Source organism: Acipenser ruthenus, chromosome 4, assembly GCF_902713425.1.
Source record: "Acipenser ruthenus chromosome 4, fAciRut3.2 maternal haplotype, whole genome shotgun sequence".
NCBI lineage: Eukaryota > Metazoa > Chordata > Actinopteri > Acipenseriformes > Acipenseridae > Acipenser > Acipenser ruthenus.
In genome coordinates, this window is record NC_081192.1 from 86,942,409 (window position 1) to 86,960,289 (window position 17,881).

At 38.4% G+C, this 17,881-nt stretch overlaps 2 protein-coding genes across 7 annotated transcripts in view; one reads left to right on the forward strand and one right to left on the reverse strand.

Moving 5' to 3' along the window:
• LOC117399640 (repressor of RNA polymerase III transcription MAF1 homolog) lies at positions 1-14,572 on the reverse strand. Of its 6 annotated transcripts, none has more exons than XM_033998940.3 (9): positions 12,306-12,748; positions 11,179-11,207; positions 6,223-6,335; positions 5,014-5,142; positions 4,571-4,733; positions 4,054-4,175; positions 3,055-3,174; positions 2,455-2,553; positions 1-1,677 (listed from the first exon to the last, which is right to left on the reverse strand). In XM_033998940.3, the coding sequence occupies exons 3-9, from the start codon at positions 6,303-6,305 to the stop codon at positions 1,653-1,655; spliced, it is 741 nt and encodes a 246-aa protein (XP_033854831.1). In that variant the 5' UTR covers positions 6,306-6,335; positions 11,179-11,207; positions 12,306-12,748; the 3' UTR covers positions 1-1,652. The 6 variants fall into 6 exon arrangements, with proteins under 6 accessions (XP_033854831.1, XP_033854832.1, XP_033854834.1 ...); XM_033998941.3 differs by having other exon boundaries at positions 11,179-11,246; XM_033998943.3 differs by lacking the exons at positions 11,179-11,207; positions 12,306-12,748 and adding an exon at positions 14,444-14,572.
• Positions 14,538-17,881, forward strand: part of LOC117399639 (ranBP-type and C3HC4-type zinc finger-containing protein 1-like) — a 25,018-nt gene continuing 21,674 nt past the window's right edge. Inside the window, exon 1 of the mRNA XM_033998937.3 lies at positions 14,538-14,786. Coding sequence (XP_033854828.2) covers positions 14,538-14,786 — 249 coding nt within the window. The remainder of the gene's footprint in view (positions 14,787-17,881) is intronic.

The following is a 17,881-nucleotide window of genomic DNA, read 5'->3' on the forward strand; positions in this document are numbered from 1 at the left end:
TTACATTAAATCAGATTTTATTCATTCATGTACCATCAGTAGGTGAACAAAGCAGATTAAAAAGAGGACAAAACAGAACTGCCTATAAGATTACAAAAAACAAAACAAAATCAAAGCAGAAAACTCTGTTCTAAAAAGACAGACGAACACAAATGTTATGCGGTATTCAAACGTTAAAAAGGAGGTTATTATAATATACTGTACTTGCCCAAATGCTGCTTGTTTAAAATTTACACACACTGCTGCTTACTCAATGAAGAGCATCTTCTATTTCACCAGTTCCCCATTTTATCAGGAATCATTCCTCACATATGCATTTGAAAAAATGTAGAAAAAACAGAACAAACGCAGCCCAGGCTGAAACACTGAAAAACATTCCGTTCATTTCTACAGCAAGAAGCTGCACTGTCATACAGTGCTTTGTGATACTTCTGTATAAAAAGCGCTGTATAAATGCAATAAATAAATAGCAGTTTGAAGTATTTCTAGGTCTGTCTCTGAGCTGCGATGGTTGAAACTGCAGGGCAACAGGAGTCTAAGTATCTAAACCATATAATAAATGGGAATACAAACAAAACTGTAACCAACACTTTCACCATTACCATCAAATATTAGGAGGGCAAATTAAAGTGATTTAGTTCAAATAATTCCATAGATCTCACCTGCCATGCACTTCCTTAGCTACACAGGTCTTAAGTGTACAGTTAGAAAGTTACAGGACATGTTCTTATTTAAATAATATCTGGTACTACACTTGATTAAAGAAATGTTTGCAAGCCATGCTTTCAGTTAGTGTTGCACTTGCTTGGTAATTTCACCTGAAGTGTAAAATTACCCCCACCCTTTCAATGGCTTCTTTGAGGTCATTAACCAACCAGCTGTTTTCCCTTTTGACGGACATGCTTTTAGCCAATAACATCACTGCTGAGGTGAAATGACCCAAGAAGTGCAACAGATTTCCTGAAAATAAGGCACAGAAACAGATAACTTTCTTTAACCTAATGTAGTATTGGTGTTTTTATTAAATGAAAATACTTGTTTGCTATAACACGCATTTCTTTCAAAAATGCACATTTGAAATGAAAGGAAGTTCAAAGCAGGCAAGATGAATGGAATGCTTTTGTTAGCTACACTCACTTTAAGCCTGCAGTGATTGTTTTAATCTAAAACCTGCCAGGCCTGAAAGGCTGCTGTTCAGTTCTTCTTGTGCATTTCACAGCAGCCTCTCCTAGCTTACAATCAGACCTGGATCTAAAACATTACAAAAAACAATAAAACAGTATCTCAGTGCAGTGCCACTCTGTAGAGACCAGGAAATATAAAGAAGAAGAAGTCTCTTTTATCTGGTTTAGCAGAAAGCAAAAGGAGTCCTTTAAAATCACTGAATGCTGCCGGCTCCTTGTCATAGCTGCCAGTAAATCCAAAATGCTGAGCTGGATTAAAGTCCCATATAGAAACTGGTCTCCCATTTCAGAGTTATTGCTGGGAGGAAGGCTATAAAACAAACCAATGTGTCCTGGCAAGCAAGCGAGAATGCTGTACAATTGAGATGAAGATAGAGAGGGAGAGAGATGGTAAGATTCTGCTGATGAGCTGCTCTGCTGTGGAAAGGGTCTCACTCCCTCAGAGATGGGGGGGGTAACTCCATCTCGCTAGACACACACCGCCTGATGGAAACTGCACAGGAAATAAAGAATACACCATCACAGAATGTTCTTTTTAGAGTATGCATATTAGAATCATGGTTCACATGTTAACCCACCAAATGGCACTGTTTGCAGTGTTAAAATTCAATTAAAAAGAAACACTACAATAAAGTGCTGGGACAAATTTTAAACAAACATTTCTTCAAATGTGGTTCGTGTATAGAATGTATATGGTACCAAAAATATATTATGCAAAGGAAACCAATGCATAAATGAGGTCTGAAAAAAAGCAATACTCCTTTTATTCTTGTTCCTCTCCCTTCTTGAACAGGTAATTTAATATTTAATGGGGTTTTACTGTAATATAGGATACATTATTTAATTTGAACAATATGAACAATTTGAACATGAAAAACCCATGTTTGTTCCAGCACTGCTATTATTTAAATTAAATAAAAATGACCATACAGCAAACTTTAAGGTAAAACTATAAGAAACCAATACACCATTCACACAGAAAAAAAATGGACCCACAAAGACCTTCCTGGGATGCTGCGGGAGAGCAAACCATGAACTAGGGGAGAATTCTGTATACAAGTAATTATAAGAGCATGGTAAAGTTAAGTGTTTTGAAGGCACCTGTAGAAGATACTTTTTTTTTTACCTTTAACATTAAAAGTATACAAAGTGTGTGCAATCTTGTTTCACAGGTGCTAGCTCCGATTGAGCTCTTAACGATCACATCAGTTGAATTTGAACTCCATGTACAGCGGTACCCGTGTATTTGTGTTGATGAAGTGAGACGCACCTGTCCTCCTCAAAGTTGTCTGTCTCTTCATCCATCTCGTCCTCCAGCTCCATGTCCAACTCGTTTCCAAGGCTGTCCCGACCACACCCGCTCATGAAACTGAAAAATACAAAACTCACTGAGTGAATAAGCCAGTCAGCGAGCGACTCAACCTCACACGGAGTTAGTGAACAAGCCAGTCACTCTTCATTCTCTTTCCTGACCTTTCCTCAACTTTTCTCTTTCTACTGAACAACTCAAACCCACTGCCTTCCACACTGCAGCCCAGCGCTTTCTCTAACCACTGAGCTACTCAAACCCACTGCCTTCCACACTGCAGCCCGGCGCTTTCTCCAACCACCAAGCAACTCAAACCTACTGCCTTCCACACTGCAGCCTGGCGCTTTCTCTAACCACTGAGCTACTCAAACCAACTGCCTTCTACACTGCAGCCTGGCGCTTTCTCTAACTACTGAGCAACTCACCAGTGCATCCCACCACTTTCTCAAACCCACTGCCTTCAACACTGCATCCCATCACTAACCACTGAGCTACTCAAACCCACTGCTTTCCACACTGATGCCCAGCACTTTCCCTAGCCCTCTAGTTCTCTCCTCTCACCTAACTGAGCGGCAGGTGAAGAAGACAATTCTTTTCAGCTTCTTGTTGTAGAAGAAATAGTTGAAGGACCAGAGGCTGCCATCTTCTCCAAAGGGGTCAGAGTCCAGATCAGGGTTATAGCTGGAGATAAAATAAATACATAAAATACTGGCTAACTGCTCAAATAGGCACATGGGCTTCGCAAAAATAAAAGGTACACTAACAAAAGGGGTTTTATAGTACAGCGGTTCTCAAAGTTTTTGGGCCACGCCCCCCTTCCTTTTGTCTGTGGTACTTGGTGCCCCCCCCGCCCCCCACACAACACAACATATACACACACACACACACACACACACACACACACACGTACATAGGTTTGCATTCCTATATTTGTGGGGACTTCTAATTGACTCTCACTATATTTTTACTTACTATTTCTAATCATATCTACAACGAATCAACAATAACAATCAACCATTTTGTTACAGACTTTCAACAAGTCTGACACAAACAATTTTGGCTGTAACTTACTTAAACCCTTCTAAAAAAAAAAAAACATAAAAATGCTTAACAAAAAAGAACAGTCCTACTACTGTAGCAGTACTGTAGTATTGCTGCCTCTGGGTTTCTGATCGCATCACCAATTCCACATTTTTTAAATTCAATAATGGAAATGTCCGGTCAGCTTTTAATGTTTTCAAGCAAATATACCAGTCTGACAGAGGGCGGGATCGCTACGAATACTGTATGCAACCCTCTGAAGTTTTATTGGCGATCCAATCAAAATAGCCACTAAAGCCCAAATAAAGTATCCGCCCGTTATACGGTATAGCCTAGGTTAAGATGTGCGCTGTAATTAAAATAAATAAATACATTTTAAAAAAATAATAATAAAAAAAAAAAATTATATATATATATATATATATATATATATATATATATATATATAAATAAAAAAAAACCCTGCAGTTTGAGAACCGCTGTTATAGTAATTGAAAGTCTTGCAGTTCCCGGTCTGACCTGTAGATGTCACACTCCTGCAGGCAGATCTCCTGGTCCAGAGCATTCCATAGCTCAGGCTTCAGGTTGTTAAACTCCTCCCCCACTGCCGAGAACAGGCTGCTGTTCACTGCATTCACCACCTGGGGAGACATTATAAAATCAGACAAAACAATTCTCCACTCCCCAATCTTAGCCATTTTTTCTTTCTTTTTTTGCCAAAATTGTCTTGCGACAATCCGTCTTGTGACAGACACATGATAGTTTTTTGTAAGAGTATCATATTTGTTTTTGTGATGTATAAGAAGTTAATAGGTGTGTGTGTGTGTGTGTGTGTGTGTGTGTAGGGCGTCTATTTTCATAACAGAAATTTTTGCACACAGAATTGCATTAGATGACATCTCTTTAAGACACCCTTTGCAACACATTAACTAATGCACAGTGCCCATACCAGATTTTATTTGAATCTGTCGTGTGAAAGCATGGAAATGCTGTACGTGTGAAAGCAAGGAGCCCTGTCCGGCAATGCTAGTCTCACCCAGTTGAGGCTGGGCTCTCGGCTGAACTCGTGGCTCTTGGCCGTGCTGAAGTCGTAGTCTGGTCTGAAGGACTCATTGAGTGTGGCGATCAGATAGAACAGAGTCTTCCTGCAGCACTTATCACTCAGCGGGCTCTCTGCATCCTCACCGCTCTTACTCAATCTGAAGAGAGAGAGACAGAGGGAGAGCAGGGTTACAGGGTAGCACTGCGCACACACACTCACACTCACACTCTCTCTCTCTCTCTCAACACTAAGGCTGCTACCTTTAAACATGTTAGTTTACTAATAATAAACTTTTATAAAATATTTGTTCATCTCTATTTGGAAAAGGAGCCCGTACAGGAAAAAGAGTAAGTGGGGTGCTGCATTCTTCTACTGCATATTTCAGCTGCAACAACATAAGACACACAGCCAACCTGCCTGACCCATCTCTGACTCACCTGCTGGGGCTGACCGCGCTGGTCTGAGGGGGGGACAGGGCCTCCAGGACGTGGGGCTGACCATCCTGACAAAACTGCTTGAACATGTGCTTGTCATCCCCTGCCATCTTACAGGAGTAGCTCTCGATCCTGAGGAGACACAGCGACAGAGCAGATCAGGACCGGCACAGAATCACACCCACACATACACAACTAGCCAGGGCCACATTAACTCAGCATGTCCAATACCATCAGACACTACATTCACAGTTCATACTCCAGCTGGAAATTAATAATAACATACCACATCATACTTCTATTTGAAGTTTTCATTTTTCAATGACCCAGTTATACTAGTCAATTATTTTAAGAATGCTGTAGTTACTTATACTATAATACAGTATGTCAATAGTCCCAAACTATTTTCTTTAAAAATAACAGCACCAAAGTTGCAGATAACACGTGGGTGAGATAATTATTTATTTGAATGTGCTTTTAAAAGTATTAAAGGTTTATTTTTCTTTATTGCTACATTAACACAGAATTAAACACTATGTTTTATATTTGCTGGAATTAATTTTCAAACTGGGCAGATCATACTGCTGACCCGACTTGTTTTGATCTTTCTGACTCCAGATCACTTCTACACAAGCCTCTGCTTGTGGTTTCAGACAGACCACCCCATACCATCACCACACCCCCCCTGATCACTACTCCATTGCTCCTCCCTCCCCTCTATCTGTACCCAGCAACAAGGTCACATGGGACAGACAGATCAACTGCTCTCCACCAATCACAGTGCAAGAGTGGGGCCCTCTCGCCCTCCACACTGAAAAGAGCCTCTCCCTTCTTATCCCAGGCTGTGTTCAGCTGCGTGAGATACAGAAAGGTCACACTATCTAAATTGTGGATTTGTGAAAGAGAACAGTTGATTAGTTAGAAAAACGGGTAACAAGTGACTTTTTTGTAATTCTAATACAGTATATATTTTTATATTATCCAGGGCGACTTATTATCATTCAGATGAAACAAAGGTATAGCCTAATTAATAATTACAGGTAAAGAGTGGTTATTAGATACTTGTATGGTTATTATATGCTTATATATTATATATTAAAATTGACATTGATTTGTACTTACTAATGTGTAGACTGCAAATGATGGGAAAAGCATCATTTCATGTTTTGCAGTGAACATGTAAACATGTTCATTGTGATGTGCTGAGCTCACCTGCCGATGATGTTCGAGTCTCCAGTCTCAATGCACAGCTGGTAGTTGATGGCTTCAAAGCTCGAGTTCTCCAGGAGTTTCATGTTTGGATGGGATCACTCAGCACTTCTTCACTGCAAGACAGTGGGAGAGACACTTCAGGGACGGAAAGATGACCTCATTGCAGAACACTTTGATCCATTCCTGGTTTTAGAAGGAGTCAATAATGAACGGGTGCAGAGATATAGATAATTCCAAGATTAAAAGTCAAGCATCAACAACTCCATTTATCCAACTGAATATACCAATGTACCTTTGTTTTTCAAAAAGGGAAAATAGCCTAATTTATTGGTACAATCGGCAGACAATTTCCTGGAATATCGGACCGGTAATAAAAATCGACAATAAATCAGTGCACTGAGAACACTTCATTGCATCGATCATGTTGACTATTCATGCATTTGTTTTTGCCATCCAATACACAAATACCAGAGTGCTCAGGTTTGAATGCCTGTGAGCCGTGACTTGAGTCTCAATCAATCAGAAATAAAACAGGCAACCTTGTGTTTATACCAATAACTCTGTCAAAATGTTTGCCTGCCATACATACAAAAACAAAGTTTCTTTCTTTTGTAGTGTTTTTAGTGTAAAACAGAGTGAGTAGTGCTTGTAACTACAGTACAGTAACATGCTTGCACTGGAAAAAACGATCTGCAATACTTCTTTCATTATCACTTTAAAAGTACACAGAGCTAACAAAGCAATTCCAGTAAACCTTATGTACCGTCATAATTGGCAATAAAAAGAATTACTGAGAATATTTTGTTAGCACTATGTACTTTTTTATTTTTTATTATTCAGTTTGGTAGAAACTAATTGTCTAATCAGTTGTCATTCATATTTTCTGTAGTCTACACAACAGTGAAAGAGATTTTGATTTGGGTTAGACAGTCTCCTTGATGATGACCATGTTGTTCCCCTGCCCCAGCACCTGATCGCTCCTGTAATGGAGTACTCTTTCTGTAAACAAGCTTTTGGCAGCACACACAAGCCCGCTGGATCACAGACCAGCCAGGAATAACACTGTCAGCTCAAGCTCTGGGTTACAGCAGGGCAGGTAGGCTCAGCAGATCAGAGACACATAAAAAGAGAGCGACACACACACACACACACACACACACACACACACACACTCACTCACTCTGAGACATTGATGTATATTCAGACCTCACTGATGCACTGGTTTCCTTTGCATGACATCTTTTTGATACAGTCATTTATCAATTCTGTTATATGAACAAATATAAACATTTTTGCAATACATTTCAAGCAGCGTTTGTTAGAATATTTAAATATTTAGCACAAGTATTTGTTCTAACCACTTGGTTTCTTAATGAGATTCTAGAGTAATTCAGTAAGGGTAGCGTATTCTGCACATTAACCTGACACTGTAGCTGCTCTCAAGGGCAATGGGACTAGTACTAACAGTAGGTTTGGTTCTCATTTTTTAGCACACCGCTCCCTGTTTATTTCACTATCTGACTTACAAATCATAAAATTAAGAACTGGCCGCCACACACCAGACTTGATGTGATTTTTCATTGGGCGACAAGATACTTTCACAGCGCCTTGATCATACACACCTGAAGCGACAGAGGCCATGTGACAGATTGGAAAACTGCCAGATCAATAAATCTATAAAATATTGCTTTGACAAAAATATGATCAAGACTGGTACATATTCAGCTGGGGAGAGGGGATAAAAGTTATTTTTTATTTTTTTATTATTCTTTTATGAGAGATGTTCACTACCGAGCTACATTACTTTTGCACAGGAAACTTGGAGAGGCACTGGTATTATTATTTCCCTGGGGTTTCCACTCATTATAGATCAGGTTTTGGTTATTGCTGGTCAGTATGTCTAATCAGGTAAATTGGGTTACTTGGAATGTGAAAGGACTGAATAGCCCTGTGAAGAGGAAGAGGGTACTTGCATATCTTAAAATAATAGAGAATGGGTGGGACATGTATATGCTTCCTCCTTTAATACAAAAGCCAGAGGGGAAGCGATATTAATTAATACAAATATACCTTTTTGCATTACTAAATCACTTGTTGACCCTTCAGGTAGATACATTTTGATTCAGGGTACACTGTATTCAGAATCCTGGACACTGCTTACTGATTATACCCCCAGTTGTGATGATCATGTATTTGTTCAAGACCTGTTTCTGAGTTTCGGATTGTGGGGGCTTGTTAATGATAGGGGGGAGATTTTAATTTTTGTTTAGATCCAATTCTAGATAGATCATCCACTTGTGCTTCCCCATTGACAAAATCTGTCTAATTTAAGAGATTTGGAGACATGTTCACTCCCAGGCCAGAGACTTTTCTTTCTACTCTAGCCCTCATTACACTAATACTCGTATAGATTATTTTGTCCTATCAACATCATTAATTCATAGAGTAATTTTCAAATCTGTATCTTCATAATTGAGATGATCTTTGTCATAAAGCTCTGGGTATTTTTTTCAACGGTCAATTTGGACACTGCTTCACAGTTTCGCTTGTCACATCGTGTCTGGTTTGTAGCAGTAAACTCATAGTAAAATAGAGACCTACAATTTTCTGTCAACACTGATGAACTGAATGTGAATTATTGCACTAAAAAGACCAGGAACTGTAACCCAGAACAAAACTCAAGAAAGTCTACTTTAATGAAAATGTAAGGAGAATGAAATGTGAGGAGGGTTCAAGTACGCAGAGTGGATGTGACCCCCACATGCAGGCAGAGATGAAAACACGTAGTGCGCTTTAAAATGACAACACAGTACGATCTAAGACTGTGATCTTGTCTGATCAAACTCTGCTGAAAAAGAACAGCAAGCTGTTTTTATACCCAATACAGTATACCGTTGATCACAAAGGGGGCTGTAAATACAATCTGATATCCACTAGACATGAAGTCAGAGCTGCTACACACAAGTGGGCCACCTATACCAACTTTTCTCAAATCACGCCACCAGCAGGATTGTGCGGCCATAGCAGCCCTCCAGCAATTCCTCTCTTAAATGAACCTTTATCTTAAACCGGCATTGCTATCCAGCTTTCATGCAGCACAGTTCATGCTGCTTGCATTCCAATTCCTCATAGTGTTTCTGATAGCTGCTATTGGCCAGTAATGCTATTACTTTATGAAAATGTGTCTTTTGTCACTTTGTTTATTGTGAAGACACTACAATGGTGGGATTTAAAAAAATAAGTAAGTGTTGTCTACTTTTGTGCTGCAACTCCCTGAATTACACACAAGAAAACATGTATTACTTTAACTACTATGTAACATTCTTTGCTTTATAGTTAATTCAGTGGGGCAAAGTAAGGCCCTCACAACCTATTATTACAGTTTTACATATAATTTTATGATACAACAGCATTGCAAGACGTTTTTGTATTTCTGTTAGTAATGTACTTTAGCTTATAGGTACTGTATTAGGTTAATAAATCATATAAATGTAAACAAATTAAATAAGAAACAGTAGCTAACTGACCTCATTTCCATCTGATACAAGTCATCTGATGCAAACTATCAGATACAATAACATTTCTGATGACTGCATCACATCAATGTCAGGTTCTACTATAATAAAATAGTTTAGTCTCAAGGGGAACACCACATTCCTTCAAGAACGGGCAGTAATATTTTTTTCATCTTTTCTTGGGCTGTCAGCCACATTCCTGTTTGTGTACTCGGGCAGTCATGTCTTTTGTTAGTGATTTTAATACACGCATCACTATACTTGAATTGAAGACGCAGGCCATTTTTGAGAAGGAAAAAATCGGTTTAAAAAGTGTGTCTTGAATTCAAAGGAATACTGTATACTCAATGACAGTGCCTTGGGGGTGGATTGAAGTGTGCAGGAAACTGCAGGAAAGACATGTTGAAATCTGTAAGGCACCAGCTGGACTTGAGTAACCAAATTTGAAGAAATGCTGCCCCTCCACCCCACCCCACCCCACCCCACCGTGTTCTCCAAATTCCTGCCCACTGCAGCAGCAAACAGCACAGTCGAGCCTCCAGTGCTAACACAGACCTGCACTATCAACAACATCACCGCCTACAAAAGCCACAGACACTCATACTATCTATTACAACACTTCCTGCCTCTATGCAAGCCAAAACAGAGGGAAGGAAGTGAGAAGAAAAATATTACTCTTACCTCTTACAGTAACTACCTTCAGCTGTAACTCTGGACTGGGCCAACTGTGTACATTTGTAATCAGTCATTAGAGTAGCAACCGATTTCTTAATGGAATATCGGACAGGTAATAATCAATGCATTGAGAAGACATGTTCAAAAGCAAGAAGCAAAAAGGCTAGACACTTCACAAAAGCCTTCTAATACAACTGGAAGCATGCAAAATAATGTGTAGGGCCTATATAGTTCACAATCAACATTTATTTTGAGTTTTTACAATTAAAAGTCAGACAAATAATTGTTGTGCACTTACTATATTTGCAGTAGTTTATAAAAAGGGATGAGAGAACTGGCTTCTCATAATGGCTTTTCTGATTGGTTACAAAACATTCCCAATAAGTTAAAATTTTAAACCTGTTTAATGCTAACATTTAGGAAATTAATTCTGTGAACCAGTCTGAAACAGATGGGTTACTGCGCGAGGTATACAAATTGAATTTTTCAGTATGATTATGTTACCCAGTATTCTTTTTTTTTTTTAATGAATAGAGTATTTCAATCTGTCCTTAAATTATACATTATTTACCCTTATAAAAAGTTAACATAGTAAAAGCATAGCAAAGTGTAACATAGCACAGTGAAAGCACAGAAGAGTGAGGTAAAGCATGCAGTATTTCAAACATGGCAAACTAATGTAAATGCATAGTACAGCCATGGGAAACGCATGATAAAACTGCAAAATACCATGCAAAGATATTGTGGTAATATTAAGGGTACAAACCATTTCTTGCTTTGCTAGGAAGTGTTTCCCTGCAGAAAAAAGCCAGCCAGTCAATTTCCTTGCTATTTCTAAAGGAGGTTACAGAATTCAGAAAGCAAGTTTTCAAAGGCTTACACAGGCTAAGGTCTTGGCCCCTCTGAGACAAACCCCTTATCTCCTCAAAAGAGCTCACTTACAATACCAATGTCTGTATAGGTTAATCCAGGAAATATAATTTAAAATTCTATTAAAAATCCTGGAAAGAGGTTATGACTGAAGGGGCAAAAACAAATGATTTCCCCATTCCCCACAAGCTGTAATGCGGATAGGCACAACAATTTATTGGCAATTTTATTTAAAAAAAAAAAAAAAAAAAAAAAAAACTTGCCAAGATAATTACGTTTTGGACGGCAAGGGGGTGTTTGTTAAATGTAAACAATGGTGCTGAAACAAAATATGGCAAATACTGCTGTTCAAAGGATGGCAAACATTAGTGTAGTAAGGCTATTTAGTGAACATAATTTAGTGAACATAATAACATACTTTTGTACAGGTAACAAATAACGCTACAGTAATTGTGTATTCTGTTCTACAAACTTCTGTGTGGACGAGACATAAAAACGAGATCCAATGTGACTGCAGCACCAGTTTCATCCCCACGTCTAAGTCGCTTTGGATGAAAGCGTCTGCTAAAAGACTAAATAATAATAATAATAATAATAATAATAATAATAATTATAATAATAATAATAATGCTATTATTATCAACAACGTTACATGTTCAAGCACAAATTACTACTTGTCAACACTGTGGTACAGCTTACATTTTTAACAAAGGAAAAATAACTTGTTTTTTTCTGTTAACTTTTGAACTGTACTGCAGAACTCCATTCGATTTCACATTGATAAACTAACTTTACTGTATGCTTAATGCGTAATTCTTTCTGGTCTACATTTGTGCGTCCCTACTGTGTCACAGTAGTTATGATGTTTAGAATTTCCTCATTCTGTCTCTAGGGGAAGCTAGATTTTATTGTATCTTTACCTAAAAAGGAAAGTCTGTAAATACCTCAGCAGTAAACTTCACATTACGTTTGCACTGCGTGTTTGGTGTAAAATAAAAATGTTGTTAAATAATACAAACTCACCAATAATAACACTTTTGTAGAAATACAAATGACGGCTCCTTGGTTGAAAATTATGCTGTGACAGACTCAGGGAATAATATTGTTGTTTTATCTATTTCAGAAAATGAGTCCCTGTAATTTCATCAGTTTCAGCACGAAGTGTATCGAGTCGGGCTCGGTTGTATTCGTCCGCTTTGCTGGGAGGCTTGTTGTATTAAAAAACTCGTCGCAGTTTCAGAACACCCACCGAACCGAAAAAAAATACGCGAGGACCGACTGAAAAATAGTGTTTCTTTCCGCAGCAGCATCCCCTTCAAATTTTCCTAGCAGGTAAAGATATAGCTGGTCGAGATCAGTCGCTGAAGAAGCGCCGATCAGAGGCCTATGTTTGGTGTAGTTATTTTGTTGTTGTTTAGAAACGCAGACTGTATCTTCTCTCTATTCGACTGTAGCGAACAAAAACAACAGACCTTTGATTGACTCCGCCTTCTGAGTTTCAGGGACATTAAACTGCGGCCACGGGAGGACACGCCTCGAGGGCGGGAGTTACATGACTAGATGAATCGTCCGTGGACGTGCATGTTATAGTTTTCACGATGTTTTATCTGTGCTGTCAGTCAAAACATTAAGCTTTTAAAAATAATTGGTGGAAAATTATAACTTACGACCCTATATATATATATATATATATATATATATATATATATATATATATATATATATATATATATAAGCTCAAAGAGCCATATATATATATATATATATATATATATATATATATATATATATATATATATATATATATATATAGTTACAAATCACAATATACATTTATTTTTATTTAAATATTAGTTTTTGTATTAATATCAATATACTGTATATTATTTTCTCTGTTCCAAATTGCACAGCGTCTTAGAAGTGTTGTATTTGAAATGTTGAACATGCTACAAAATGCAGTTCTTTCAAATAAGTTGTGTTGGTTTTAAAAATAGAAAGTATGTTATATAAACAAATAGTTGTTTGAAAGTAAATCGTGATCCTGGATCAATTCTAGTACAGTATTTTTTGTATTATTATTTGAATTAATGATGTGATGTTTTCTAAATATGTTATACTTTTTTTTCAGGAAGGTTTAATTTTTGATATCAACAATTCTGTTTTTGATATGATAAAACCTCTATTGCATATCAGAAATAAGATTGAGAATTGTTTATCAAAATGTCTATTTTTATATAAACAATTCTATTTTTGATATCAACATTTCTATTTTTGATATCATAACATGTCTAGCTGATATCAAAAATAAGATTGAGAATTGTTTATCAAAATGTCTATTTTTATATAAACAATTATATTTTTTTATATCGAAAAATCTGTTTTTTATAATTTGCGTCATATGTGCGTGACAAAGTGCAACGAGGCATAGTAAGAGTCGGTGTATCAGTGCGGCTGAAATTACTAAAGTCAACAAACTGGAAAGCAAACATGGCCTGGTTTATTATTATTATTATTTATTTATTAGCAGACGCCCTTATCCAGGGCGACTTACAATTGTTACAAGATATCACATTATTTTTACATACAATTACCCATTTATACAGTTGGGTTTTTACTGGAGCAATCTAGGTAAAGTACCTTGCTCAAGGGTACAGCAGCAGTGTCCCCACTGGGGATTGAACCCACAACCCTCCGGTCAAGAGTCCAGAGCCCTAACCACTACTCCACACTGCTGCCCAGTTGACATTGAAATAAACTTGAATTACAAACGCATAGAACCAATTCGGTGTACTTATATTGTTACGTGGGCCATCAAAATCTGGAGAAACAATACACAAAACGCTCAAAATGTGTATATTTAAAATAAAACCGTGATTAGTTGAGCGAGCAAAACAAAAATATGACCAGTCCATATAAGTACAAATAAACTAGTACTGGTAAATCTACTCGTTTCACATAGTGGAATAGCTTTTTTTAAAAAATTGTAATGCAATTACATGCACAGCATTGTGCGGTTCTAAGTACTGTCGGCCAAATTGTACTACACAATCATTGCAAGTACGTTTAATTGCAGTGAGGACAAATGGTGAACTGCGGGTCTATGTCAATGTTACAATCCGGCGCTTCCTGCACTGTAAAAGGAAGTTGTTACCAATACTTACACGAAACCGAAGAGATGAAGCAGCAGTTTATTTGACTCAAAACAAAAACGGGTTGAAGCATTGTTTTTTTTAAAAAAATTACAATAAAAGCCTCATGGCGTTGAGCTCCGAGGGCCGGGCGCAGCCCCCGCCTCTCTCCTTTATGGGGCTCTCACAGGCCGGCTGCAGCACCGTTCTCATGTCGGTGCGGGTCTCCGTCTGCCACTCGGGTATCAGACCGCTGTGTCTACCCGGGGCCGGGGACGAGTCGCTCCGGCTCCAACTGAGTATGGATCCGGGGAAGGCAGGGGAATTCCGCCTAGCGCTGCGGGACACCAGTGGCGCCAGCACAGGCAGAAGCGTGGTAAGACAAAAACAAACACAATTATTCTTTATTTGTACTTTTTCTTTTGTTTATTTCAGAGTATTTAATTTAAAAACTTGTCTGGCGTGGGTTCTTTAGTCACACTGTTAAACCGTTTTAAAGTTGTGTTGACGTTCCTGATTTGCTGTTGAGGCAGATCGTTTTAAGAGGGTGCAGTGTAATTTAGGGACGTTGTCAGATTCTGTCATGATTCTGTCAAAAATACGGAAATAATATTTGTGCGCTACATTAGTCCCGCTTTTCTGCCAGCGGTACCGTGTTATATTGCCTTCCTTAAATAACTTTGTACTGTTTCCTTGAACACTAAAGCGCAAAAATACAGGCTAAATTGATCAGTACGATGCAGTCTGTGGTTGTTTAGTTTTTATGTGCCCAGTATGGTTTATTTAAACAAATGTTAACATACAGCAATAATACCCGTCCAATTCATTGTATGTGGGGTCATATTTTAAAAGCGTTTACTCCAGTCTTCTAATGAAGTCCTATTTTTTGAAAGATGAACATTTAGCAGTACTGTACAAAAACTGAGAAACAAACATCTAGTCAGTGCTTAAGAGAGTTTCGAGTACATGACTTAGATGTTTCCTGTACTACTAGTGTTGTAAAGTCAACAGGTGTTTTTAGCCTTTCAAAGAAATATGAGTTAATTAAATATAGAAGAATAAGTCGACCCTGTAGTGTCTTGTGTGTCGACTGTTGAACAGGATTTGGTTAAAAAAAGGGGACGAGATGAGCATGCTTCAAGGCTGCCTGTTTGGGGGTGTACTGTAAACAAATACAAAATAACATAGAAATGCACTTAGTAGATCCTACCAAAAGTGTTTGACAGATTATTATTGGCAGCAATTTTTGTTATTTTAGGATTTTTTGAATACAGTACGATTCAGCATTGTGTATCAATGAATCGTGATTCTTCCTTTACCTGTTATATCATATCACGAGGTATTTTGTCGTTTGTATTGCGATACCAGATCAAAAGCACAATGTACTGTAACTCATTATCGTTCACCAAGTGGTTCTTGAATGTAGTGTGTTTTAGTTTGTATGAATACATACTCTCCCTAACTCCATTTCACACCCAAACTAACTCAGTTCTCATTTGCTTCCATGTAAAGCCCCTTTCACACTGGCACTCCTACCTGGGTTCTGGCTACCCGGGCCACAATCCCTCGCAGTGTGAAACCACTTACCTGGGTTGTACCCTGGTTAAACCGGGTCACAGCGACCTACCTCAGTATGTGGGTCGAGACGCTTTGACCCAGGCTGAGCGAGACAAAAGGCATGATGGCCGTCCGTAAGCCGACGAAATAACAAACAGCCGTGGCTGCGTGAAGGTTTCACTTCCGCAAGGAACATTTCTGTTTAGCCATAATTTTGTTGCTTGAGACACACCATGAGCCAGATTGCAGCAGGGATGAAGAAACATTATCTAAAATCAACATTTGGTACCACGATTTGAGAAAATGTTTCAGAGAGGCTTGAATGGAAGCGTCCGTAACAAGCTGCTTCCAGGGCATTGATACGCGCATTGTGTACTTGTGTCTATCATCCAGGTCAACCCTGCTGTATCAAAAGCAGTGTGAAATCGCGTAGCCGACCCGCATGACACAGGGTCCTGACCCGGGTAGGTTCCGACCCGGGTAGAGCATGCCAGTGTGAAAGGGGCTTAAGTGTGATTCATTGTTTTTAAACCAAAGAAAATTAGACTAATCAACCCTTGCTGGATTTTTACTAATTTGATAATTATTTTTTTATTTTTCTGTAAATTATTCAATTTTTATATATGTATGTTATTATTGAAATTGGTATGTAACAACTAAAAGTACAACCTTCATCAGATTATATTCTACCATGACATATCAGATCAGAGTCCTGTGGGGGTCTGATTGTTCCGACCCGGAACCTGAATCTGCTGCAACACCGTCTTCTTACCCGCGACCCGACCTGACCCGACCCGCTTTAATAAGACCTGCAACCCGACCCGAACCCACAAGTGTTTGTCCTTTACCTACTGCCTGCGTCGACTGACTCTCACGCTCTCACATTCACACACAGATATCTCTACTATTCTCTACATATTGAGTTTATACAGTAGGCAATACAAACTGAGAACACTGCTTAGTCAGCTGACTTCTCCCTAATTGCCTCCTGCTTTGGTGCAGGAAATACCGGTACATTTACCTTCTAATACGTTATTTGGCAAAGGCTTACAGACGAGTATGCTGAAAGGACAGAAAATGTTCTTGCCGATTCAAATTAAGACCCTATCCTGACCCGAAAATGACATTTTTTGATGCGCACCTGAACCGCAAGCCGTAAAAAAATTTACATTCCAACCCAAACCCGACCCGCTTTTGTGCGTCACCCATGGGTACCCGACCTGATGCAGGACTCTATATCAGATTGCAGTTATAACATTTTTATGAGATAATTAAGATTAAATAACAGTATATCAGTATGCCAAAAAGAAATAGACCATCACTCAGTGTAAGGTTCCTGTCCTTTTTGACAACAATTTATATTAATCGTCATTGTAGGACCGATTTATATAAAATTGCAACAACTTATAATCATATTAGTTTTATAAGTTGATAGCCTAATACAGAACGAAAGTAATATTTACCACATCTGGACGAATCCCCTACCAAATCAGCACAGTGTTTATTTGTTGTAAGAAACACAGTTAACTAATGTTCAGTTCTGACGTGTAGAGGCTCTGTTGCAGCTTGTTGTGATGCTGCTGGGTGTGGATGCTCTTTTGGTATGGTAACCTTCAGGGACTGTCATTCCTTTTCTTTTCCACCGCCTTTCTGGCTTCTCTGATGTAATTCCCTTTCCCCAACTGTAAACACATTCTCAGCACACAGGACCCCCACCCAAACTGATTATACAAAGCCGAGATTTTACAAATTAATAATTGTCACAATGTGTTTTCAAACACATACACACACATTATACACGGTAAGTGTTATATAGAAAAGTAAGCCGCTTCCAGTACAAAAACAAAAATTTAAACTATAGAAATTGAAGCGTATTCCCAGCACCCCTTGTGAAGAACGTGTATCGTCTCCCTG

Bases quoted from the DNA above. Each gene is read 5' to 3' on its own strand.
- LOC117399640 (XM_033998943.3), bottom strand. From the start codon at position 6,305: ATGAAACTCCTGGAGAACTCGAGCTTTGAAGCCATCAACTACCAGCTG. The intron at 5,143-6,222 runs GTGAGCTCAGCA...GTGTCTCCTCAG, and splicing joins GACTCGAACATCATCGGCAG to GATCGAGAGCTACTCCTGTA. The intron at 3,175-4,053 runs GTCAGACCGGGA...TTTTATCTCCAG, and splicing joins CAGGAGTGTGACATCTACAG to CTATAACCCTGATCTGGACT.